This window comes from Podarcis erhardii (assembly GCF_964252035.2).
Source record: "Podarcis erhardii genome assembly, chromosome: 8".
NCBI lineage: Eukaryota > Metazoa > Chordata > Lepidosauria > Squamata > Lacertidae > Podarcis > Podarcis erhardii.
Genome location: NC_138499.1, coordinates 49822408 through 49849965, shown reverse-complemented (window position 1 = coordinate 49849965; position 27558 = coordinate 49822408). Strand labels below are relative to the sequence as shown.

The 27558-nt window shown below is 41.9% G+C and overlaps 1 protein-coding gene and 2 long non-coding RNA genes across 15 annotated transcripts in view; 2 read left to right on the top strand and 1 right to left on the bottom strand.

Annotated features, from left to right (window-relative positions):
- Window positions 1–27415, top strand: part of LOC309348549 — a 37623-nt gene extending 10208 nt beyond the window's left edge. The window contains exons 2-3 of the long non-coding RNA XR_014159468.1: window positions 13214–13379; window positions 27304–27415. This is a non-coding gene — a long non-coding RNA (uncharacterized lncRNA). The remainder of the gene's footprint in view (window positions 1–13213; window positions 13380–27303) is intronic.
- Window positions 1–27558, top strand: part of LOC309348554 — a 507755-nt gene that overhangs the window by 58787 nt on the left and 421410 nt on the right. The gene's annotated exons all lie outside the window — the stretch shown is intronic.
- The window catches only part of PTPRM (protein tyrosine phosphatase receptor type M), a 413445-nt gene continuing 400381 nt past the window's right edge, over window positions 14495–27558 (bottom strand). For 8 of the 12 annotated variants that reach the window (XM_081873808.1, XM_081873803.1, XM_081873804.1 and 5 more), the window contains 6 exons: window positions 27331–27504; window positions 25486–25617; window positions 20921–21046; window positions 19709–19887; window positions 16859–16994; window positions 14495–15295 (listed from right to left, as the gene is read on the bottom strand). In XM_081873808.1, coding sequence (XP_081729934.1) covers window positions 15242–15295; window positions 16859–16994; window positions 19709–19887; window positions 20921–21046; window positions 25486–25617; window positions 27331–27504 — 801 coding nt within the window. In that variant the 3' untranslated portion in view covers window positions 14495–15241. The remainder of the gene's footprint in view (window positions 15296–16858; window positions 16995–19708; window positions 19888–20920; window positions 21047–25485; window positions 25618–27330; window positions 27505–27558) is intronic. The other 4 variants (XM_081873799.1, XM_081873805.1, XM_081873807.1 and 1 more) reach the window with 1 other exon arrangement.

Genomic DNA, 27558 nt, shown 5'->3' with positions numbered 1-27558 from the left:
ACTCTCAGCAAAACACAAACAAAAGCAATTTTGCAACCTTAATCAACAGAAAGAAAATACTTTGAACACGTTCAGTTTCATATTTTAAACTCACTACAGTACTTACTGTTTTTGCTCAATTTCTAACTTGAGTCAGTCACCAGCTCTCAGCCTAACCTATAAAGGGCCATATTTTTCTGGGTTCCCTACCTCCACAAATTAGAACAGCTTCAAGTCTTCAAATGATCTAGCATGATTACTGTACGTATTATTTATGCATTAAACCTATTTCTGTTTAATTGCAACAAAAATTGATTCCCAAGAACAGTTACCTTAGTCTTGCACCCACTCAAGGTGAGACACTGTGGAAAGCAGAGAGTTGTATTTTATTTTTATTTTTACTATTTTAGTTTTACAGGCTGAATAGTAAAGAGTTGATATTTTTCCTGATTGCCTATCAACTAAAAAATAACCTCAGATTTTCCAGTGTTCTGCTTCAGCAGCAAAACAATTGAGATAAGTAGATCACACACAAGTGGGGAGCTGCCTGTAGGTTCCTTCCTTTCATGGTTTTTTGAGGGGTGAGTAGGTGGAGATCCTGTTACACAAGAGAAGTAGGAGGCATTGGTGGTAAAACACCACCAATTTTGCCTCAGGGCTCAGAAGATCCTATGAACCAGTCTGAGTTCTCGAACTCTGGTAACCTTAGGAAAGGAAATCTTATGCCTGACTGAATTTTTTAAAAACCCAAAATGTGACTGTGAGTGCAGAGTTCGGCTATTCCTGTTCCACCAGTAAGCTAGCCTTCACTTCTCTTCTGGAACCAGAGCATGATTTTATGTCCATTTGTCATCATTGAGTAAAATCTCTTAATCTCCATACATCTGCAGAGTATAGTTTAGCATATACTTAGGCACACCACCTTAGGACAGTGTGATTTGTAATCTGAGTGCCCTTCTTGTCAGTATATTGACACTGCATACCGCATAGTAATTACAAAATCAGCAGAACAGCTACAAACAGCCCTCCCTCAGTTACTAAATTGCATTCCGCAAGTGTATATAAATTTGTATATATGGGTAGGATATCAGCCCTGAAAACAGGGTCATAAACATGTTTTCTGCCTGTTGAGCACAGATTTTATAGTTGCAATTCTACTTCCAGTTATATTGCAAAGCAATTTTAGCTTCTTTTCTCATTCACTGGTCTTTGTCACAGAACTACCCCTGGGAACCGACTTTTAAAGCGCTATCAGAAGAAGACTGAATAAGCACAAAATGGTTGCTTGTCGTTTGAGTTATTCTCCTCGTCCCCTCAACCTCTTGATAGCAAGTAAAATAAAATGACGGGAGTTGCATTTCATAACAAGCAGGGATGCTGTTAATAAATCCTCCAAATGTCATAGCAAGCAGGGGAGCTTTTCAGCCCCTCTCTTACACGTTTGCTGGGTGAGCTTATGCAGCACCAGCTCCTTGCCCACAATTCCACCCTTACCTTGCTGAACAGGAAGTCCAGCTGTGCAAGTCTAGGGCCATTTTAGTTTGGTCTACAATGAAGCTGGAAATAAGAACTCACTACTTTGGCTCAAAAGCCGCAAATGTGGGCATCTTTCAATGATGTTTATACTTCCAAAGCCATTCAATGCCCCTTAAAAAGTCTTTGTTAAACCAAGCTTCCCCAGTCGCTGACTCTTAACTTTTTAAAAAAATTTGTACACTGTATTGGTGATATAGAGATGCATTTTATTTTTATCTCATTTTTACATTTTTTAATTGAACATTGTATTTTTAGGTTTTATGTAACTCACTTAAGATTATTTTATTTATTCTGTTAAGCAATATAGTTTTTTGAATAAGTGTGTCAATTTGTGTGGAAATGCTAGATTCCCATTTACAATGGGAGAAGCCTTGGCAAATGGCTTGCACTGAACATAGAGAAATAAGGGAAGCCTTTTGCCGTATTTTTAAATTTTATTTAAACAATTTATAAGCCACTTAAGTACTATAATTTCTAAGTGGTGTACAGGAAATACAATGCAAAAAAAAAAAAAAAAAGAGAGAGAGATAAAGATCAGTTAAAACTACAAAACCAGACTTCAGTTCCTGCTGGAATAAAAAAGTCTTCCATAGGCGCTGGAGATAGGCTCCATAGGTGCCGCCACAATGGTGCATACATGCACAACCAGTTTACACCGGTTAGAAAGGTTCCACAGAGCCTTAAAAGACTAACAAATGTAAACTGACACAAGCTTTTGTGGACTTGAGTTCATCACATACATTTAGTGTTATCCTTTGGAGGCAGACACAAGTGAATATGTATGTGGGAACTGTGAACGGCAAAGAAGCACAAGAACTTTGTGGCAGTTCAACTGAAACTTAATCTATGTGAAGTAATTACAAGTGTCTGCTTGCAGCAGCATTAGCTGATCACACAATCATCTCAGCATTTCTAATGAACACCTGTTAAGGGGACAGGAATCCACTGCCTTTAAAAAAAAAAAAAAAATAGTTCAAACTCAGCTATTTCATGCCCTTTCCGATTCTGCTGTTGGAGTTATTACAGATTAGTTAGCACCCTTAAATCGTTCTCTCATATGAGCAGTGTTAAGTTCCACATTTCTTTTTGATCCATGTTTATGGATGAATTCTGATCCTAATAATTGATTGTGAGTTCTGAATTAAATTAATGAATGACAAGCAGAATTGCATGACCTTGTATATGTGGAGTCAATAAAATAATTTACCAATGAAATATGCAGTAGAAGAAACAGAGGGGAAATTGGCCCAATAGAGAAGTCATTTCATATATTTTGCTTCATGGAAATCATAGAATCATAGAATTGTAGAGTTCGAAGGGACCCTGAGGATCATCTAGTCCAACACCCTACAGTACAGGAATATGCAGCTGTCCATTAAGGGGATTGAATCTGCAACCTTGGAGCTATCACCAACTGAGCAAAAGCGAAGACCCAATGTAAATGGCCAACTTTTCAGAGCTTTAGTCCAAACAAGCAAAATCAGTTTTCCCCTTATTGTTTCTGGCTGTTTTGAGTAAGCAATTGACTTGACACAGTCCTGAAAGAATGAGCAGCTGAGTTTAATTTGTCTCTTTAGTAATTCTACTGATAATGTCAAAACTTGCAATTTACAACAAGAAGACCCTGGCTGTTTCTGAGAGGTAACCACAGAGGTAACCTTAATAGGTTTTACGGTGATGAACATGAGAATTTCATTGCAAAATTATTCAGGCTGGTTGGTTATGAAGAGCATTTAATAGCATAGCTTGGTCTACGGCTATGTGAAAGGTTTGATAAAATTACAACATAGGGCTTTAGATGAAGTGTTAGCAGATTAATTTGGAATGTGGAGTACTGTCGTTGTACCAGTGTTGACACACTGTCCAGTTCATCACAAGATATTAAGCAGTCGTACAGGTTGGTTAATGTTAACGAAAGGGCAGTGTGGGAAGGCAGGCTTGCAATGAAGATAGACAAATGCTATTTTAAAATGGAAAATAGGTGTTCTGTATTTTAAAGTCAAGCAATGGAAGCGTTGCCTCGCCTGGAATAAGAATAAATTATAAATAGAAATGTGGGGAAATAACTGATAAAATCCCATTTCTGAATAAGGTAGTGGCTGGTCAACTTTGAGGGTGTTTGGAGGTAATGATGCATTTAACCTTTCTTCAGGCCTGGATCTGACAGTGAAACTGCCTTGGTCATCCTGGTTAACCAAGTATCAGGAGCAGAGCTGGGCTTACCATTAGACAAATTGAGGCACTTGCCCCTGGTAGTGGGATCCTGCCAGGATCCAGAGTTGGCAGATCCCACTGTGATGCCTGCCTGCCACCATGCCACCCTACTTGCTGCTGCTGGCATCACCACAGGCCTGGGGGTGTTGGGGTTTCAGGGAGCTCTCAAGAGCTTTCACCACTGCTGCTGACCCTCCTCTGGTGGTGTGGGGTGGGTGGGAGGCACCCATTGTGGTGCCAGAGTTCCAAAGGCGCCTCCTGGCCCCCCTTCACCAGAGAAGTGAGAAGAGCAGGTTCCAGAGGTGGAGGCCCCTCACCACAGAAGTGATAGTGGCTTCTGGGTTCTTGCAAGAAGCTGTTTCTCTGGTGCCACTGCAAATGCCTCCTGCCCTACCCTGGCCCCAAGGAAGTAAGTAGGAGCAGCTGCCATGTTGCCTTCTGAGTTCTGGTGAGATTGCGCTAGAATGCAAAAGCCGCTACTGCTTCTCCCATGGCGGGGCGGGGCGGGGCGGGGCTGCCACAAGAACCTGGAAACTAATGCTGCAGCCATGAGACCTGGTAAACTGTGTGACCCTGGCTTTGGCAGGTATGGATGGCAATGGCCATGGGAGACAGCAACTTCCCATTTAGCCTCAGGTGGCAAAACGAGACAGGCCAGGCCACCTCTGAGAGAGAGAGAGAGAGAGAGAGAGAGAGAGAGAGAGAGAGAGAGAGAGAGAGAGAGGCAGGCACAAGGGAAGTGCAACTCTGCTGGTTCTGCTTGCCTCAAGCATGACATCCTTCTGTGGAAGGTGGAAACATGGTGTTATAACAAAATAAAAAAATTCCTTCCAATAGCACCTTAAAGACCAACTAAGTTAGTTCTTGGTATGAGCTTTCATGTGCATGCACACTTCTTCAGATACACTGAAACAGAAGTCACCAGACCCTTCTATATAGTGAGAAGGTGGGGAGGGGTATTACTCAGAAGGGTGGTGGGAATCTTTCTCAGAAGGGTGGTGGGAACCTTTTCACCCCTTGCTTTTTCCTGTAAGACCTATTGCAGTTGTTAAGAGTCGTCAACAGGCTCATCACAGCCATCTGCCAATCACCCATACCCTTCTGAGTAATACCCCTGAGTAATATTATTATTATTATTATTATTTCTGTCTCCATTCCATCTGAATCAGGTGCAGCAGTGCAGATGGTAGACCAGTGTCTGGAAGCAGTAATGGCCTTTATGAGGGGAGGGCTAACAAAATGAGAATGAATCCTAAAAAGACAGAGGCGCTCTTGGTTGGTGGTTTATGTATTTGGGAAATGGAGAAAGAACCTGTTGTGGACAGATTTGCACTCCCCTTGAAGGAGCAGACACATAGTTTTGGATCCAGGTTTGTCATGGGAAACTCAAATCGCTGCAGTGGTTAAGAGTACCTGTCTCCAGCTAGGATTGTTTTGCCAGCTATGGCCATTCCTGGATTGGGATAGCCCTGCCACAGTGATCCATTGTAACTTCATGGCTAAATTACTGTAATGTGCTCTACATTAGCTTTCCTTGAAGATGGTTTGGAGGCTGTAGCGGTTGTTGAATGCTGCTGCGAGTATTGACTGGCCTATTATTCTATATGGAACTCATAGAAAGGTGGGGGTCATGTGACTTTGTCATTTTGCCCATTGTGTAACAAACTGGTAGCATTCGCTCTTGAGCTCTTATGCATGCACAGGTACAAACATACCTGTGTGCATGCCCGATATGGAAAAAAGGTAGTAGAGGGGAAGGGATGGAGTGATGGAGTGGAAACAATGGAGCAAAACAAGCACAATATGAATACATTCCAACTTCCTCCACCCATTGGGATGGGTGCAGAATAGCCACCATTTCCATGATGGAACATGCGAAAGCTAACCTGCCTGTTGCACGCACAGAAAATTCCAATCAGAAAAATCAGTTTATGGGATAGCATTTCTTGGCTGGAAGCACCCCATTTCTTCCTTAGTTCCCAAGTACAGGAGGAACAATACAAATAGCACTGGCTTCAAGTGTGTGCTTCTGATACAAATTAAGACAAGTTAAGCTGTTTTGCCAGCAAAGGTCAGCTCTTTTTAAGTCTAATTTGGCAGGTACCTTGCAGGCATTTGATACAAAACCTGCAAGGACTAAAGGACACAGAGTCAGAAATCTGATAATTAAGCCTTCAAGGGCCTGTATCAGATTCACTTCTTTTTCTCAGGTGGGAAGCTTCTACCTGCCTTGCATCGTGAAGTATTTCACACCCAGTTAGAATCTATATATATTGACCGCCATACTTTTACAAATCAGAACTGCTAAGAGATGTGTTATGGGTTAATGGGGCTGCTTGTGCGTAAATGGTTGAGCTCTCAACTCATGCAATCAGTTTCTAAACTCTCCCAGTCCGCGGAGCCATGGATGCATGGCTACCTCAATCGCTGGCAGAATCCGTCAGTGGGCGTTTCCGGAATTTACGCCAACATAAGAGTTCCTTAACGGAAACTCTCCTTCTGGATTCTCTGCGTGACAGTTTCCTACGCGGAGTGGGCGTCCCCAGCGGAGGTCCTGAAACCTCTCCGCTGTTCTCACTGGAAGTGTCTTGGAGCCATCCCTCCGACTGAGTTTCTGTGGGAACTCTCTCTCTCCCCCTGCTGGTTCCTTCCTCAGCATCTGAGGCTCTCCTACCCTCCTTGAGCCCCTCCACCACCTGGCTCTCCGATGGCAGTTCCCTGACATCCACCTCCCCTCCAGGACCCCCCTCACCCCCCGTTTCCCCCTCTTCTCTGGGTGGTGAGGCTGGGAATCCCCTGAAAGAATCCTCCTCATCTTCGGATGACTCAAAAACCACCCTCCACCTACTACTGTCCCTTCTTCCTGAATACTCTTCCCCATCTGATTCTTCTTCCTCTTCTTGTCCTGATTCTGGGAACCCCTCAAACTCCCCTTCTTCGTCAGTGGTGCCGAAGTGTTCCTCCCAGAAGCTAGCCAAGGGCTGAGGCTTCTTTGGGTACCGGAGATGAAACATTCCTACTAAAACCTCATTATCAACCGTTTCTGCCGGTACCCAGGTATTTTCGGACTCCGGTTCCCCTTCCCATGCCACTAAGTACTCCACCTGTTTACCCTTCCACCGAGAGTCGAGTATTTCTGCTACATGACTGCTGCTCTCCCTCTCTTCTACTTCCGGTGTCGCGGGAACCTCACCTTCACGTCCCAAAATTTCCCACCCCTCCCGGTATGGTGACAGTAATGACCTATGGAATACTGGATGCAGTTTCATGTTGTCTGGCAACCTGAGTCTGAAGGCCACCGGATTAACCTGTTGTATAACTTCGAAGGGTCCCAGTCGTTTCGGCCTCAATTTCTTGCACCCGCCCTTAAATGGCAACCCTTGTGTTGACAACCACACCCGGTCCCCCACCCTTATGGTCTCTCCTTCCCTTCTGCTCCTATCTGCCTGCTTCTTGTATTCTTCCTTGGCCCTATCCAAATTCATCTTGAGCTGTTGATGTATGGCTTCCATTTCTTCCACAAAATGTTCCGCTGCCGGTACGCTCCATCTTTCCCCTCCTTCCCCTGGAAAGGCCCTAGGGTGACACCCGTAATTGGCCATAAATGGACTCATGCCCGTGGACACGTTTTCCGCGTTATTGTAGGCGAATTCGGCTAGAGCCAATTTCTCTACCCAATCATTCTCTCTGTCATTTACATAACACCTCAGATATTGTTGCAGAATACTGTTTGCCTTTTCCGCCTGCCCATTTGTTTCTGGGTGTCTGGCGGTCGAGAAATTGACCTCTACGTGCAGTAAGCTCATGAGCTTCCTCCAGAACCTGGACGTAAATTGTTTCCCTCTGTCTGAGACCACCCTCAAGGGGGTGCCATTTAACCTAAAAATGTGTTCTATAAACAACCTGGCGGTTTCTTCCGCTGTCACAGCATGTGAGCAAGCTATAAAGTGGCACATCTTGGTTAACAGGTCTACCACTACCATTACCACAGTCTTTCCCTTGGATTTTGGTAAATCCATCATAAAATCGATGGAAACTGCCTCCCATGGCCGTTCGGGTGTGGGTAATGGTTCCAGTAACCCCGCCGGTGCCGCCCTCTCCCCCTTTGCTCGCTGGCAGCGGTCGCACCCCCTTACATACTCTCGTACATCTTCCCTCACCTTGGGCCACCAGAACTGCCTGGTAACTAACCACATGGTTTTGTGTTGCCCAAAGTGCCCTGCGGTGGGGCTGTCGTGTAGTTGTTTGAGTACTCTACCCCTCAATTCCCCATCTGGTATGTACAATGCCCCTTTGTAATACAACGCCCCGTTCCTTTCTTCAAACCCCCCTGTGTTCTCCCCGGCTCTCCTGAGCCCTCTGAGCTTGTCTTGGGCATATTCATCGTTCTCTGTCCCTTCTACCAGTTCCCTTTGCCCCACCAATGCTGCTCCACAAACCCAGTGGTCCTCTGGGATAATATGCCTTTCCTCGGGCGCTCCCTCCCCCTCCATATACTCTGGCTTTCGAGAGAGAGCGTCCACCCTGACGTTCTCTGGTCCCGGTACGTAGCAAATCTCAAAATGGAATTTGGAGAACTCCTGTGCCCATCTCACTTGTCTCTGGTTCAGTACTCGGGCCATTCTCCAATATTCCAGATTTTTGTGGTCCGTGCACACCTGGACCTTGTGCTGCGCTCCAATCAGCAGGTGTCGCCACCGCCGAAAAGCTTCATGAATGGCGAGCAGTTCCCGGTCGTACACTGTGTAGTTCCTTTCGGATTTATTCAACTTCCGCGAGAAGAAGGCACACAGTCTCCAGTCCGACACATCTTTTCCCGGCTGGAGAAGCACCGCCCCTACCGCTCGATCAGATGCGTCCGTCTCTACCCTCATCGGCTTCTGTAGATCTACGTGCAAGAGCTGTTCCTCCGACGCAAACGCTTTCTTTAGCTGTTCAAACGCTCGCTGCGCCTCTTCCGTCCACGCGAATTTCTTCTTACTACTGAGACAATCGGTGATGGGCGCCGTTAAGTGGGCAGAGTTTTTGATGAACTTCCGATAGAAGTTTCCAAACCCCAGGAATCTCTGCACATCCTTCCTGTTTCTGGGTGTCTTCCATTCCAGTACCGCTTGGACTTTACTGGGATCCATGGCCAATCCCTTGTCTGACAAACGGTACCCCAGGAACTCCACCTCTCTGGTATGGAACTGGCACTTCTCCAGTTTTACCCACAGCTGGTTTGCTTGCAGCCTGCTTAGGACCTCCCGGACATCTCGGACATGCTGCTCCTCGTCCTCTGAGTAGACCAACACATCGTCTAAGAAGGCCACACAGTTCTTATACAGCAGAGGTCCCATGAAGGATTGGAAGCATGCTGAGCCCGCCTGTAATTCGAAGGGCATAACGAGATACTCAAAGGCCCCCAAGGGGGTGAACATGGTGGTCTTCCATTCATCCCCCTTCCTCATCTGTATCAGGTTATACGCCCCCCTCAGGTCCAGCTTGGTAAAAATCTTTCCCTTCCTCACTCTGGTCAGAATGTCGTCAATCCTGGGCATGGGAAAGGCCACTGGTTCTGACACCAAATTGACGGCCCGGAAGTCCACGACCAGCCTGGGTTTATTTGAGTCCTTTTTGTCCACAAATAACACCGGGCTGCCCCCCACCGCTCTTGACTCCCTGATGAACCCTCGTTTCAGGTTCTTGTCTATGAACTCCCTTAACTACTGCATCTCCCTGTCCGACATGGCGTACAGTTTGCCCACTGGTAGCTGGGCTCCCGGGAGTAGGTTAATTTGACAGTCAAAGGGTCTATGCGGGGGCAGTCTATCTGCTTCCTTCTCACTGAAAGCATCACTCAGGTCTGCGTATTGTGGTGGTATTTCTCCCTTTTCTCCCACCACCATCCCTGCCAGACTTGCCCTAGCCAACTCCTGAGTTTCTCTTCCCTTGCAGTGTTCTAGGCAATAAGCTGACCCAAAAGAGACTACCCGCTGGTGCCATCCCACTAGCGGGTCATGTAACGCCAGCCAGCTCATTCCTAATATGATGGGCGGCCCCGCCAGGGTGGCTACGTGAAATGCAATGACTTCCGTGTGCCTTCCCACCCTCATTGTCATGGGGACCGTTTGTTGGCTCACTTCCCCTCCCAGAAGTTCCCTCCCATCAATCGTGGTCACCTGCAAGGAATTGCTCAAGGGTATTGTCTGTATCTGGTGCTCTGATGCAAACTCCTTACTCATGAAATTGCAGGAGCTGCCTGAGTCTAACAGGGCTTTTATCGTGAGTGGATGTCCATTGGGTAGCTCTAGCAGCACCTCTACGACTAGAGCCGCTCTTGGGGGTTCAGGCTTGGGCACGTTCACTGATCCTTGGCCTGGCTGCTGTGCCCTGTCGCTGGCAGCCAGGCGTTGGCTTTTACCTGCTCCTTAACCCCCTCCTCCTCACTCCCAACAGCTCCCACCATTCCTTGCCATCCCTTCCTTTGTGGGCACACTCTGGCAAAATGTCCTGGCTGTTGACAGAGGAAGCATTTTTTGGCGCTCTTCCCCTCCTTCTTCCGCCCTTCGCTGATGTTTGAAATTCCGCGCGCGTGCGCGCGCGCAGTCCCAATCTCCATTGGTTCCACTGGCGGGGAAGGTTGCTCCGGCATCTCAGGAATGCGGAAATCACTCCAACACTCTCCTCTCCCTTCCCGCTTCTCCAGAGCCCTTGCTTCTTGGCGCACTCCAATCGCAAGCGCCGATTTGGTCAGCTGATCCATGGACTCCGGACGGGGCGCGCGGGAAAGTTCATCTTTCACCGCCGGGGCTAGCCCTTCTTCAAACAGCATTTGAATCGGTTCCGAAGACAGGTCCCACCCCAATTTATGTATGAGCATGGTAAACTGTGTCCAATACTCTCGGACGGACTGATTCCCCTGTTTGCATCCCATTAACTGTCTGCGTACCACGCCCTGTTCAATCTGGCTGGAAAACATCAAGTCCATCGCGATAAAGAATTTCCTCAAGTCTTTTAGGGCATCATTATTCGATGCCATCAGGGGCCTCACCCATTCTCTAGCTCCCCCCTCGAGGTACCCAATCACAAAAGCCACTCTCGATTCCTCTTCGGCAAAGTCATCAAACTGCAGGTTCAGTGCGTACTGCATTTCTGTCTTAAAGGCTTGGTAGCTCCTTGGGTCACCCCCGAATTTCTGTACCAACCCTGGTACCTTCCTTGCGATGGGGGTGGGCTTCCCCTGTGCATCCTGAGCTCTCCTCTCCTCGAGACGCGCCGTTAGCAGTGCCAGCTGGTGTTCCAACGCTCTGTTTCTCTCCTCCAGAGTTGGTCCCACTCCAGCTCCTCCCGCTGCTCCGTCTCCAGTTGGGTTGCTCATGATGCCTCTCTTTCGCACACGCAGCGTCAGAGACTGACGGATTGCTGTTATGGGTTAATGGGGCTGCTTGTGCGTAAATGGTTGAGCTCTCAACTCATGCAATCAGTTTCTAAACTCTCCCAGTCCGCGGAGCCATGGATGCATGGCTACCTCAATCGCTGGCAGAATCCGTCAGTGGGCGTTTCCGGAATTTACGCCAACATAAGAGTTCCTTAACGGAAACTCTCCTTCTGGATTCTCTGCGTGACAGTTTCCTACGCGGAGTGGGCGTCCCCAGCGGAGGTCCTGAAACCTCTCCGCTGTTCTCACTGGAAGTGTCTTGGAGCCATCCCTCCGACTGAGTTTCTGTGGGAAATCTCTCTCTCCCCCTGCTGGTTCCTTCCTCAGCATCCGAGGCTCTCCTACCCTCCTTGAGCCCCTCCACCACCTGGCTCTCCGATGGCAGTTCCCTGACAAGATGTAATAAAATAAGCAGTTTAATTTGTGTTATATTTTGAAGAAAGTCTGAGCAGCAGCCATACAGATAATGAACAGTATATTCCAGCAATGTACATTTTAAGTGGAGCAGACTAGATCCCTGCCCTACTGCCATGCCCAACCATGCTTTCCAGTTGTATGTACAAATATAGCTGTGGCCTATTTTCAACCCACAAATGTGTATAATCTGTCCTCATTCCCACCACACACAAGCTGGAACCTGTGACTGCTTCTGTAAAATCTGAAGTACAAGTTCAAATGTGCAGGTACTGTTTAGCTTATTTGTTTTGTGAGAGTCTGCTCCCAGCTTTCAGTGTTTTTAGCCAATGAATGAAAACATAGCAATGACTGGCATTTTGAAAAGCAGATCTAGCGAAATAGAAAGTCAGTTACACATCAGTGTCTAGTGAAGCAACTTTTTGGTTATGTTTTCAGTCTTCTCTGCCCTGTTGGTTGCCACTCTTGACTGATGTTAACACTGATGTTTAAAGTCGGTGTTAGAGTTGATGGAAGAAGATTGGAAAATTTAAAGTTTATATATAGAAATATCGCAAAATTAATGAGTGATAGAAAAATGGTGGATTGATATTTTATGGATTTAGCAGAAATGTTATAAGGAGTTAAGTATATATAAGTATTTTAGTTTTAATGTTAAAATAAGGTTAAAAAAATATGTTATTTATAATATGATAGAGAATAGAGAAAGATGGAAAGGATTTGCTGAAATAACTAGTAGAAGTGGAATACAAAAAGGGAGGTGAGAGGAGGTCGAGGAAACAAGGGAATGAAAGAAAGAGTATCGAAAAGGGGAGATATATTTTTTTAAAAAAATGTTTTTGTTTTGTTTTATTTAGGGTTAGGGTTAGGGAGTGGGTTTTGTTTAGTTTAGTTTGGTGTGTTTGGTTTGTGATTTATATTGTTTGTGTATTGTGTTGTGTTGTCTTTTTTTTCCTTTCTTTTGTTTTTTCTCTTCTGTCTTCTTTCCTTTTAAAAGTAATAAATATTATTTTTTTTTAAAAAAAGTCGGTGTTAGAACTTTAATGAAAAATTGCTATCTGTATGAGGCCTCAGCTTCAGGATGCTTTTATCCAGATATGTTACCTAGGATTATTTCCCTTTCCAGGTACATTTTCTTCTGTTAGAGAAGAACTACAAGAAGCTATTGTTAGCTTCCTGAAGCAAGATGTCGAGTCTGGGGCCCTTCCTTGTAAAATAATTTTTTAATAACCAGGAAAATGTGTGCATTAGAACAAGGGTTGCTCTAATATGAGTGCAATTAGTCAAGAAAGTGTCCTGCAGGGATAGAACTTGGAAAAAGTTAAGGTACTTATCTGTACCTTTTCTGTGTTTGAAAACTTAACTTTTTGGCTGAAATATTTTTGAAAGCTGGTTCTTATTATGGTAGATGGTTTATCCTTCTCAGTTATCACCAACAGCTACACTGCAATTACCTTCCCAATTAGTCATAAGAGTCTAATGTCAAAATGACTCAAAGCGTTTAGTAGAAAATTTCACTATGCTCCATAAAAGATTTTTAACATTAGATATAATGCAGGATAATATATTTTAACAATAATGGTTACATGATTTTGTAAGAACAAACAAGGATTCACTTTCACTTTAATATACGTCTTTTCTCTCCCTTAGCGTTACGTGATTGACCAGAATTCAAATTGGGAGCTGGCGGGGACTCCTGTCGTACCACGTGGCCTGCCCATGGATTTCCCAACTACCAACTGCCTAGTCATGTGTTGCTTCCAGGGGCTTGGGGCCCGATGCAACAGGCTGTAACTGCCTCCCACATCGGGACCAGGTAAAAGAGGTCATTTTCTTTATCTCTAATTAGGACCACAAAGACATATAGTGAGGTGAGAAACACTCTGCACAGATTCAAGCTTTGTACACATCATACATTTGAAGCAGATGGCTTCACCTAAAGAACCCCAGATTCTTTACCTTTACCACAGCTACAGTTCCCAGCACCCTTTGTGCAACTCCAGCTGATTTGCCAGCTCTGGCTGCTCCTGGGCAGATATAATATTGCCACAAGGACCAAAGCCCTTGTGGTTTCTGACTGAACCACTGGGGATGGTCTTGAAGACAGTCTGGAAACTTCTGTTCAGGGGGGCAGCCCATCAGGAGCATGTTTAACACCTAACATCACATACTAGGGGGTTTGTATCAATTTTGGATTTTGGGCTTGTCAGAGGTGAAGTGGAGTTTGTACAAGGTGATACAAGTCAAAGCAGTGGCTCTTGAAGTGATTCGGTTCATGGTGTTTGGTGATCCAGATATGTATGACAAAAGCAAAACTAAATGTCTTTAAGCCTACCATATAAGGAAACCACCAGGGAAAGGTGACAGGGGAAGGGAAAGCAAATGCCATAGGAAAAGCCTGTAATTAGAAGGAATGATTTTACCAAGAAAGTTAATCGCTTTTAGTTCTCTTCCCCCACCCCCAAATTAAATGAAGATTATAATAATATCGTAATATATTTATTTATATCCCCACCTCATTCCTTGACAGGTGGCTTAGTTACAGATAACTAGCGCAAAAGTCATTGGACCTATTTGTCTGCAGTTTGGCAGGTTTCTTACCCAGGGAAAATATTATTTGACTGAAGATAATAAGGATTGGTTTTTGGAATGTTATGTACACAGGAAATGTATACATGTTCAAATGCTGAGCTATGACCTCTCAGGAATCAGAATGTCCAACTCTGCCACAGTAATGTAATCATTTGAAAGCCTTGTATTAAGTTAAGCTGAAGGCAGTTCCATGCCATAGCAGTCTATTTATTAAATGAGATTGTATTGTATATGTAATTATTTATTAAGCTGAGAAGCCAGACAGGGTAAACAAATGTTTACAGTATAATACATTAAGCATTTTCAGGGTTTAATAAAAATGATTGTCACTCACTGTGCTTCACAAAAGATTTCTTTTTAATGAATAAATAATTTGATGAAATCAAAAAAATATTTACAATATAAACAAATGGGGAAAAGCTTTGGATATATTAATCTGATCATCCTGTATTTTTTCCATTTTCTTAATGGAAAGTCTGTCATGTCTCTCCTTTCAGAAACAATACAAGTTGGACAGAAAATACAATTCAGCAAAGTTAATGTGGTTTGTTTGTGTAGCTATTAGTTAGGTTGAAGCTACAAATGCTTTGTTTTATTAGGAGCAAATAGGATACAAATGTAACTAAAATACATTATCAAAATGCTAGACGGCATTCTCCACAGAACAAAAATGTACACTATAGTCTCTGACAACAACAGAGGATCACTGCCAACAAAAAAGTACAACAGAAAAGTACAAATTTCTTCATTAGAATAGAATTGTGCTCTTTAATTTACCAGGTGACTAGACTGGTATATCAAGTTGATGGATTTATATGATAGTGGTTTCCAATCACTGAAGTGCATTTTTTGTGTTACTGTGGGATTTGTAGGTGTCTCAAGCAACGGCCATACTGTGGAAAATGGGCAGTGCAAGCATTTTTTTTTTTTTGGAAAGACGCTCTTGGGCTCTTAAAAAGAGCCAGTACAAAGCAATATAAGCATAACACTGAGAAGTCCTCATCTCATACACACAGATATCATGAAGCAACTTGCTTTGATTGTGGTGGTGAAAGGTTTTGATTCCTCCCAGCACTATTTGCACCATCAGCCAGAATTCAAGTACTCCAAAGCCACTTCATAGCAGAATTTATATTGATCCTGGAAAATCAAAACATGAAAACAATGTCAATTGCAACAAGGACTAAATCAAGGACACAAGTTTCAAGGACACAAGTTTCCTTTTTCTATTAGTTATAATTACATAATAATACAAATTTCTGTGCAGATTTATACATGGTTAATGTTCATCAGTTTTAAAATTACAGCAATGGCAATAAGATTATTCACATAAGCAAATAAATAAGTAGAACACTTGGAAATTTCTATTACAGAAAAGTGATAGAACAGGGAAGGAAAGAGCCATATATGTTACTCTGAGCTCTTTGGAAGAAGGGTAAAATAAATATGAACCAAATGCTGAAATCACAATGACCAAGTACCGTATTTTTCACTCCATTAGACACACTTTTTTCCTCTTAAAAAGGGGAAATGTGAGTGCGTCTTATGGAGCGAATGGCACTGCGCAGAAAGGTAGAGCTGCGCAGTGCCCCTTCAGCGAAGCGGGAGGAGGAACGGAGCCCCTTCTGTTCCTCCTCCCACTTCGCTGAAGGGGCGCTGTGCAGCTCTCCCTCTCTGCGCAGCGCCTGTCCTGCAAAGCCGGAGGAGGAACAGAAGGGTCTCCTTCTGTTCCTTCTCCAGCTTCGCTGAAGGGACGTTGAGCATTCTCCCTCTCAGAGAGGGAGAACTGCGCAGCGCCCCTTCAGCGACGGGCCTGTCCTGGCTTCTGCCTTAGCCGCGCGCACCCTCTTTGGGCAGGGGGAGCCTTCATCCCACTGCCCTGAAGAGGCTTGGCACGGTTATCCCAGAAGCCAGAACAGCCATACGGTATCCCAGAAGCCAGATCCCTCTTGCTGTTCTGGCTTCTGCGATTCAGAATATTTTTTTCTTGTTTTCCTCCTCCCAAAACTAGGTGCATCTTTTGGAGCGAAAAATACGGTACTTGTTTAGCTATCCAAATGCCCTTTTAGCAGGATGCATCCTTCCTTACACTACTGATGAACAAAGTATACCATAATGCCCTGATGCTTTGCGATGTCCTATATGGTTTTTATAGAACAACAGCTGGCATTTCAGCAATTCTACATATAAGAAGTTCCATAAAACACTCTACAAGGAAATAATTGCTCTTGGCCCTTTGTTTCTGAACTCTTTTAATCCTTCTGCAAGATAGAAGAGCCATAATTAAATGCAATACTCTGAATGTCAAACTGAAATTCACAGTCTTGATAAATATTAGGAGATTAAGCTATTTATAAAATATATAATTTGAAAATCTGGCATTTCATTTTACATGACTATTATTTCTGCTACACAAAGGCTGTTCTCCATGTGGATTGCACTGCCAGAAAGGGAAATTAATAAGGATGTTCTGTTGAAAGTTGAAAGTTTTCACAAAAAACCACAGCATACACTGAACAAGTCTCCTTGGGAGGAAAGCAGTGTAAAATACTTTTACAAGCCAAGTGATTTCATTATCCCCTTTAGAAAACAACAGGCTTGCTTTTATGAACCGCTCTCAGTTTAAATCTCAAAAATGTCACTGTGCCTTATGATAACAGGAATTTCCCCCCCTACTTAGTAGAGCAGTTTAAAAGCTCATACCAGAAGGTCCACCATGTTAGGCTTATTATTCCTCAAGGTCTTCACAGCATGGAAAACATCAACAGCCCTCTGGTGTCGCAGCATTTCACAAACAATACTGATTGCACAAAACGTCCCACTGCGGCCACCTCCATTTCTGCAAGAAAAGCAATGACTTGATTATTTTGTAGCTTTGTGTTATTTCCCCTTAATAGTACATGTGGGTCTACCCCCACCCCAAAAACCCAGTATGACATATGTTGATGTGCCAATCCACCTGGACTGTGATAAGGACACTATTTGAGGGTTCACAGAGCATCTACTGCATTTAGGTCCCATAGCCTGATTTCAGGTATGGGCTTTTTTGGTGTAGCGCTGAAACTATATGTTTCTTACTTTCTTGACTATTGCTTCTAAACAACCCCAGCCTATTTCACAAGGTGGGTGATGGGAATTTTGGTGACAGTCTTGTTATTGAAGCAATCTCTGGCCATACCATATTTACATGTGGACACGCAAAGTTCATACATATCTTGGAAGGTAACTAAATGGTTTTTTAACAACTGAAGAACAAACTTACAATTATTTATAAAAATGAAATTCAAATGGATTTTTTTTAAAAAAAACCATTAACTCTTCCAGTACAAGAAAATATATAAAATGGTCCAGATCAAAGTGAAGTCCACCTGTTGGTCTTATTTCTTGTAGATATAAAACCTCTTTAATTCCACGTTATCTGATTACGTTTTAACTCATTGCCTCCGAAGAGCCTCTGGCAGTCAAGAGTAAAAGCAATGGGCTAAATGGACAAATATTTTGACCTGGGATAAAGCAGTTTCCTATGTTCTAATATTTTGTACTAACACAATTGATCAGTATCAAGATTATGTATAGATTCATTTAGCTGAACTATCCTCATTTTGATGCAATTTCTAATTGCTCGATGTTCTAAAAACCCACAAACAAACCTACACACTACCAAAGGTATGAGAGATTCCCAAACTTCTTATTTTTGTCTTGTGGAAATAAGCAGGATGAGTGGCTGCAGAGAAAAGAACTTTACTTTTGGAACTGAATTAAATCATGATCCAATTCAGGGGCCATTTCACATTCAATACTCCCAACCATGGTTGGGGGATCAGAAGCGGGCTGCAGAACTACATGCTTCCTTTTCTGGACCCTTAATTCTTTAACTTCCAAAATTCCCTCTACTGGCCTGAACCACAATTAAGGCTTTCCATTAGAATATCCACTACCCATGGCCCATACTAACCAGGAATCTATGCTTGGGGTAGTGGAAACAAACTCATGGTCTGGATCCTAGTTCTTAAGACATGTTTTAACAGATTGAGAGTAACAAAAATGTGAGGCCTCTGTGTTCAGATGCATGATTAGATATAGCATTTAATAAAACTTTCTTCTGAAAATTAAAAATAACCATAGATAATCTCTCTCCTTCTGGAAACTCTATTATTTCCACAACTATTCTAATCAGCATCTTTAGATTCCACTTCATTGAAAATAATAAACCTTAATAATTACCAGAGTGCAGACTAGTTAGCTTGCAGCTTTTTAAAGCTAGAACTCACAAATGGTTGATTTTCAAAGGAAGTGACAATATGGCACATCTGTCACATCCAGGCAGCATGAAAAGAATGTTCCCTGCTGCCAAATACTGGATGATATTGTGCCATTCTTTGAGCATTTTAATTAAAATTAAGTCATTTAAAAGGATTATGTTGGATGGTTTCCCCCACTTTCTGTGCTGCCTGGAAGTGATGTATATGCGTGTGTGCAGGAGATGTGGTACAGCCATTTAATATCACGAATAATTGAGATGATATCAATTTGCATTTTAAAAGGACCTCCCAGATATGGATCTCAAACCATTAATAAGCGAAACCTCACAAGATTAGGAATTATAATTTCTATTCAACAGGTGGGAAAACTAGACACCATGATCAGGGGGCAAGTGATAATTTTGGGGGGAACCATAGCAAGCAGTTTTAACCCCCCCCAACAATGACACCTTACATTAGGAAGGGGAGTGGGGCAGAGATGAAAGTGAATAGTCAGTGCTTGGTAGAATAAGTAAGGGATGAGGAGATTTTTTAAAAAGCTGTAGTAGAGCAAGAGGGATATCTTGAGGTGTGGTGATAAGCTTGATGAATAAAGGCAAAATATGAGACTGAAATACAGTATCATATCATTATACAAATCATGGTATGAACACCCTTGGAATAATGTATACTGCTGTTATTATAATAATAATAATAATTCAATTTCTATACTGCTCTTCATTCAAAGATCACAGGGTGTACAATATAAAAGCATCAAAATATAAAGCACAAAAACTATTGCTATTTTTCTAGAAAAAAAGTACTGGAACTCTCTTATGTAGTCCATTACAGAGGCAAGACAAAGGTCCAGCACATCCACTACCACACCTGCAAATGTAAAGGAGGAGTCATCAACATATTGCTGGCAATGTACTCCAAGACGTTTCATGTAGGTGTTCAACATCATGGGGGATAAGATCAACCCTGAGGAACCCACATTGAAGGCTCCACAGGGCTGAATAACATTCTCCAAGCATCACCCTCTGGAAATAACCATCCAAGTAGGACTGGAACCACCACAAAGTGGTGAAACCCACTCTGAGCTTGGACAAGCCACTCCAGAAGGATACCATGGTCGATGGTATTGAAAGTCACTGAAGAAGTCAAGGAGAATTAACATTTCCTCTGTTTCTCTCCCAACAGAAGTCATCATACAGCATAACCCAAGCAGTTTCTGTGCCAAAAGCAAGCCTAATGTTTGTCTTTCCCCCCCTCGTAAAGCCATCTAAACTAGTGGCCAATATTCACTCACAAGCAATGGACGACTGTACGGCCTTCACCTCCATTGTATTCTTCCTGCCATTTGTCTACCTGACGTATGAGTTTCAGAAAAGAACGTTTGGATACAGGAGTGTCTCTATACATGGGCCATCCTAGGAACTGAAATTGCTGCACCATTCGATAGCCGTCCTGGGGCTGTGGGGACCCAACCAGTAGAAGAATAAAAAGACAGCATTATTTATTCTACATCCAAATAATATATACGTTACATGCTCTCATCAACAGTGATTATTAAAGCAGATTACTACTTGTTATTTGCTACAGGAATTTTCATTTGGGAGTTATGACTCTGAATCTCAGAGATATATTAAGATGATTTTCTAAACTGCTGAATATACAAATATACTAGAGTGGAACAATGGTACAGCTGCAAGAGCCAATATTATAGCAATCACCAGCTAGGCAAAGTGAAATTTGCAATATAGCTCCAATTATGGCTGCCCTTTTTATATGCTCATCATTTTCAAATTTTCAGAATGAACTTTCGTTGTGTGATGACTGATTGTTAATAAGCCAAATAAAGACCCACATATTCAGAATAACATCACTTCATTAGCATCTCTCTCCAAAGACATTTTATTTTATATGTGAATGAAATCTTTCTACTAATTTTTTAGAAAGGGAAGGAAATGTTTTCTCATTCTTGACAATCCTACATATTCAATAATCTTGATTTACATTTCTGAATGCTGTGAGATAAAAGAAAGTTTCAATTGGTACTTTGGATTTGAAAAATATCCAAAAGAGGTTTCAAGCCTTTTAAGCTGTATCTTGCAACCCATGGGTGTGGAAATATTCAAAACCTCAAGTTCTAATATGCCCCCTTAATTTTTGGAAACTTATCTACATATATCACCAAATAAAAAGGCTTGCCAATTTTGTCCCTCTCACAATAATTTTAAAAGAAAACTCTGGAAAAAAGAGCTGAGTAGACTTCTACAATATTTTCTTAAGTAGGAGGTAGTAGATGATTATTGTTTAGCTAAGTAGGCCTTTTCTGAGCATTGCATTCTGAGCATACAGTTTTACATGTAAAAAAATTGTTTCAATTTAATATCAGGCGCAATACAAAGGAACTCAATAAAGCTAGGAACCATAATTATTATTATTTGTTATAAATCCACATGTGAATTAGATTTTTTGACCATCTTCCAAGAAACAAATAACTGAATAAGGTCCTTACTCTTGCTGCATTATAAATTCGGAATATCCGGCTGATAATGTCTTCTTCTAAATCAGCAGAAACAAACTCCACCTGAATAGGACCATGTCGATGAACTCCATTTTCAGGCCAATATTGTGGACACAACTGTAGAACAAAAAGATCAATAAACACACAGACATATTATCTACAAAATATGTTTCGGCATGTCGCCCTATAGCTTAATCCACTGGCTTTCACATGTGAACAGGTGGGCCAATGTGCCCAAAGCGCTCCATAGAAGAATGGCTGCCCTGTCCCTCTCTGTGCTGGGGAATGCTCCAAATGCTAAATCACTTCCCAGCATTAAAGAGTAGAGATGAGGAAGAAGCTTGATTTAGTTCAAATCTGAAAGTGAACATACCTAATCTGCCCTTTCTGAAATAATACACAAACCAAAGGACAGCCTTCCTTCACAATTCTCCAAAATTTGCCACACAGTTTTCTGGCCAGGTAACGTGTACTAAAATGTAAAAACTAGTGTAGTGTTCAAATACAGTAAATGCAAATAAATACAAATGCATATATTATTTGGGGAAGGGGTCAGGCAAGTTTCTTTGAAGATGAAGACCAGATGGCCACCGCAGTGCCATTTCAAAGGGATGAGCTGGGTTGCAATAGCTGCATCTAAGTGACAAACATCCAAAAGTGCAGTGGGGGCGGGGTGTAAGCTAGAGAGTTGCAGTCTGAGTGAGCTGTAAGGAGATGCTGGCGACAGAGGAGCCAAAGCTTTGACTAATGAAGAGGTGTCAATGCTGTGAGCCCTTCCATCCTAAATAAAATCATGTATCTTAAAAGACACTAGGATCTCTGCTGACCTTTCTTCCAAGAAAACTGAGCCCTGGGTAAGTGCACAACTCTCACCGCTTGTCAGATGGCGTGGCATGCAACAGTATGCCACTACCTATGTATAGAGCTTCATATGCGTATTGGACCCCCATTGGAGCTATAAATCGTAACTTATTTTGCAGGCTTCCAACAAAAAGTCAGCATTTTAAGCCTTAATATATTTTTTGTTCATTAACAATGTTACAAAACTTTTGCTGAATCACACAGGAACGATTCTAATTCTCACATAGTACTATCTTGTACAGAGTTACATATGTATAGGTTCCATGGAAATCAGTGGGTATATAATTGATGTACAACCCTTTTACTAGACTTTTATTTCTGTTTATTTATTTACAACATTTCTGGACCCCTTTCAATGAAACGATAAAATAAATCTAATTATAACTGTATAAAATCAATAATTTAAAAATGAACACCAGCTGCAATAAGCTCTCAGGCTAATTCCTAAATGTCTGGCAGAACAAAAAACTTCCACCTGTTTCTGAGAAGCATCCAGGGAAGTACACAGATGGATTTCTCTGAGGAGAGCATTCTATCTAGGATAGTCATATTGGAGATGCTGTCCCTGGAGATATTTGAGCACAATGTAGAACCTTAGGTCAGAACCAGATTTTGAATTGGGTTTGGTTTAGTCCAACTATACTCATCTTCTTTTATACAATTTTGCCCTAGTATTGCTTGCTGCTAAATTCTTAAACCTTTTCGGCATTTGGAGTGGCAGATTTCTGACATTAAACATCAGTTTAGCAATAGCCTGTGACAGCATGCAAGGGTGCTGTCAAACACCTCAACGTGTTGGGCATTATTTGAGGCACACACACCACCAGAAGCCCAGTCTCTATCCCCAGGGTATGATAAACAGTTCATAGCTGGAAACCAAACCCTATCCGTTACTAAATTCCCAGAGGCAACATTTTGCTTTCAGTTCACCACTACTGGATAATACCAGAGCTGCCTGGAAGTTTTGCTGATTTTTATATTTGTGAATGTCTTGTTTCTCCTTTGAAAATTTGTCCCAGAAAATTTAAGTATGGGAAATAGTAGCCAGAGGGGCTCACAGACATTACAGAGCTGTATTCTGGTTGATTTACGTGTTAGATAACGCTGTGTGGGTTGAACAGTCTTACAGGGCTGTTTAATCCTTCACCTTCCAATATTCCCAGAAATCAATTTATAAGTGAGCTATGGATTCTTTAATAGAAACAGACACACCTGACACAGTGGGAAAAGAAAAAAAATATGGAGGGTTTCCAAGGGATGTACTTACCCAGGAATTCTCCTGGGCAAGACTTGGGAACAATAGTGAAGTGAGCACAAAAGGAAACTTTTCCTGCTAGCATGAGGACTGTGTTCATATTAGGACTTTTCGAACATAATACAAAACTATGATTTAGCTTTAAGTGTATGAACAAAATGTTTTTACTATGTTTTGGTAACCAATCTAATGAATAGTCTGTGTGACTAATGCAATATAGGGATAAAGGAGTTATTTAAAATTAAAAGTGTAAATGAACGTTATGATTGCTCTTTCCCTTTCCACTTTCCGCGTCCCTTTTACCCTTTGAATACTGAGTTGAATCTGTTAATTAAAATCTTGTAACTGACACTGGTGAAAGTACCAGAGCAGATGTAGTACCTGAGAGCAAGCATGCCCCAGTGGTTTTAAAAGGCAGCTAAGACCAATGGGAAGCTAAAACAGCTTAGTGCTCTTGTATATTCAAATCAGGGAGCAGATATTCAAATGTGCATTTTAGTGGCAGCTAAAAGTCTAGGTCCCTGGAGCCTTTCCTCTTTCACTCTGAAAAACAACCTACCCACGCACAAAAACAAGGATTTTGCATTTCATATATTTCCCTTGAGATAGGTGAGTGTGGCTGGGGTTTAGAAATATAAAAGGGGAGTGTCTGCAATTTGTAAATACTGACTTGCATTAGTGATGATTTTCATAAAAATTATAACAAAATTATTCTAATGCTAATACAAATACTTTCCTGTAACTATTAAAACTGTTCATGATGAATCCACTCCAAACACTGCTTAGTTAAAACATTTAATTAAGAAGTACATACTATGGGCATGAAATTGTAGAGGAACAGTGGTCAGGAATTATGCATTTTGCATCCATTGTTTGAGTCTAATGCCAAGATAGGCAGCTACCATTTCGCTACCAAAGGAAGACTGCGGTGGATGCTGTTTTGCAAGCATCCAGAGCTCAGCAGGGTATGCATTCAGAGAAATGATAATGCAGGCACTCTTGTGCTCAGATGACAGTGAGGAGTGGAGAGCTGGTGTCCAAAAGATTACTAATTTGAGGGGTGAAAATGATGAGACACTGGGATATCTTTCTGACACCTTCTATCAACCCCAGTGTTTCATCCCTGTTTGAGATGATAGACTAGTCTGATGGGGTATATGAACATCCTTTGACATGTTTACTTCCACTGTAGTAAGTTTACAAGGTAATTGACGAGCCCATACAAGTTCTACAGTGGCCCTGTCATACTCAGTCTAGAGAGAGGTGTGTGAAACAAGTCACAGAGGCAGCAAGCAGGGTGTATACACATGAGAAACATGATTAAGAACTGTTTAACTGATGTCATTACTTTCTCATGTTGTTTTATGATTACAAGGTATTGTATACTTAGTAGGATATGTTTTATGCAGAGAAACTTTTTTATAGTATTATCTGACATTTTAAGCAAGTAAAATTAAAATTCTTTGGTTTTCTGAGAGCAGTTTATGTGCTTGCTAATGTAGACTTAGCAAGCTAAATGTTGTCCAACCACAAAAATAGATTTAAATTCCTCACACCCCAAAACATATTTTTAAGACCCCTCATTGAAGACCCCCTAAAATGGCATGCCCTACAATATAGTGCATTATTCTCAGATTGATGCATTATATTCCACGGAGGGCGGGGGGGGGGATGTTCCAATGGAGATACACATATAAAGCCTTATCCAATTAAAAAAGAAAAGGTTTGACTCTGATCAATGCTTATTTTCTTCAGAAAGATAATATCAGTTGCAGTTAAGTTGCACTTCAACCCCCAAGGAATAGAAGTTGAGCTCATATGCGTAGTACGATGGATAATGTCTGACTCAGGCCAAACTTCAAATTTCCCTCTCAACAATAAAACCTCAGACCTTATGTCAGTCACTATTTTTCTTTCTAATCTACTTCACAGGGTTGTTGCTAGAATAGCGTGGACTAATTTCTATGCAGAACACACACAAGGTTCCTTGGACAAAAAGCAGGATACAAATGTAATAAATAAAACATGATTAAACATGTAAAATAAGTTAACTAAAAGTTACAGCTTTGGGGCTTATCTATAACTGGTCTGTTGACAAATACTCCACTAAACAAATGAATTGTTTCCAGTGTTCCTCCCCAGTACTGCAAATGGAATAGCTGCATAAAAGGAACTGGAACTAAAACCAGTCAACTGGCATTTTGTTAATGGTCAGAATGGGAATGAGTAATGAGTAACAGTCTGAGCTACAGTTCCAACAACAATTTTCTACAACACATTGCCTGAAGGAGTCTTGGCTTGAAAAGGATGCAATATCAGTTAAAATTATGGGGACTGGAGGAGCTAGGTTTGAGCATCAAGTTTTTCACAGCAAGGATCTTTACAAATGAGAAGATGCTAGTTATGATGATGTTTCATTCCGCTCATTTCTGTGACTTACTTGTGCTGGATCTACATCATTGAGCATAACTATTGATGTGCAGTGGTAGTCTAGAACCAGTCTCCAGAAATCTTTGACGGTGTTTGGTAAAGGGTGCTGGGTAACGATAAAAGCTGAAGGCTGTTTATAGCTCTGTAAAACAAGAGAAAAGATAATTCCACTGAGCAAAACTGTCAGGATTAAAGCTTTAATAAGGAAGTATCAGCTGCAACAAAGAGAACTCAAGTATAAGGGCATTAATAGATGCCAGCGGTATTGAATAGCTTCAGAACAGCATGGGAGAGAGAAACAGAGGACATGTACAGACGTGTTTATTAGCTGAACTTTACTGGTGAAATCTGATGATTTGCTAGACTTCATGGAAGGGGCAGCAGTTGTTGAATGGAGCTGGAATATTCAATGGAGCAATTTTATCACTGTTGGACAGGGACATGGCTGGTTTTGAGATCCCACCTACACGAATGGAGCCTCAATATACACTGGTGCTATGGTAGTATTATCATTGAACCAGCAGTACCTATCACTCTTGAAATCTGCACATTAAATAAATACTACCAATAGAAGGGGCAAAAGGTGGGTAGAACAGGGGTGTAGTGTGGGAGGAATGGAACCTAGGGAGAACCTCTGGTCTGCTCATACTGTATGTTAGAAACAATGAACAGATTAACCAAATATTATGTGGCAATCCTATGGTCCAGTTAAGATGGCCACTATTATGTCAGGGCTAATAGAGGAACAACATAGTTGCAAGCCCATGCCCAACTAGCACCAAAGCCAAAAGTATGACACCTGCAGAAACGAGAGGAAATCTACTAACACCACCAGCCACTCCCATAGCATCTCTGACACATTTATTGCCACCCACCAATCATGTGGCTGCATTAGATATGTGATGATGGCAACCATCAATGGATGTCAATGAAACAACCCTACCTAGACACAATCTTTCTGCACACCTTTATTACAATCAGGTTAATCCTCAGAGAACATTATATAAATGCATACTACTTTTATTACTCTTTAAAGGATTGCTTTTATGGAAGGTTATTTTAAATGTCTTCATTCTTCTCCAAAGTCTGCTTTCTTGGCATGTGTGACAGCCTTAATTACTGTTGCTCTAAAATGTCAGCGATACTCTACAAATCTCTAGAGAGTGTAAAACATGTTTAAGTATCCTTGTACTGATACCCTATTAGTGCTATTAAAACTTCCATGGCTGCATTTAACTGGAGTGGGGGGAGCGGAGGAGGGAGAAAGAATCATGTTTAGGAAATGTTCACTCATTCAGAAATGAACAGAGTGACTGACGTAATGGCTTGCATTCTACCTATACCAACTGGCAACTATTATTTTCCTTCGTTAATTACTATGAAATTTAAAAGGAAAGAAAACTAAAACACTGCTGCAAACTTTTCATTATGCTGTTTGGTTGACTTAGGCTGCATTGTTTACACAATTACCTGGGAGTAAATCCTATTGTGGTATGTTAATGACAAACATCTGAGTGGACATGCACAGGATTGTACTTTTTTTGACATTCTGAATAGCTCTTTTCCCTCTTAGGTGTTATTATAATTAATATTCAAGTACTCGATAAGACATCTAGGCCATTTCCATTGTCAATATTCCCCATCCCCACTTTCTAGTTCTCTTAATAAAGCTTTCAGACTTTAAACAATATCTATAAACATAGATTTGATAAAACAAATCTAGAATATAAAATATATCCAAAAGTTGAAAGACTTTTGGAGGGGAGTCATTTTTCAGGAGCAAAAATTGAGCCCCCTTTTGCTGAATTTGCTTTTCTGTATTTTCCAGACTATTAACATCAGGACAGGCGCTTACATCCATCAGTGCAGCATTGATGTAGTTACTGCTTTCCCCATCTATCGTGATGAGGAAAGGTAGGCATCTGTCTGGAGGAAGCACATCCATGCACCGATTCTTCTCGTGATTCCGTGGTAAAAGTGCTATGCTGCAATCCTCCACGCGCAGAGTTGGAGTCACCATGTTAAGGGTCTACAAACAACAACAACAACAATACAATATGAGAGGAAGAGCTGATTGGCAATG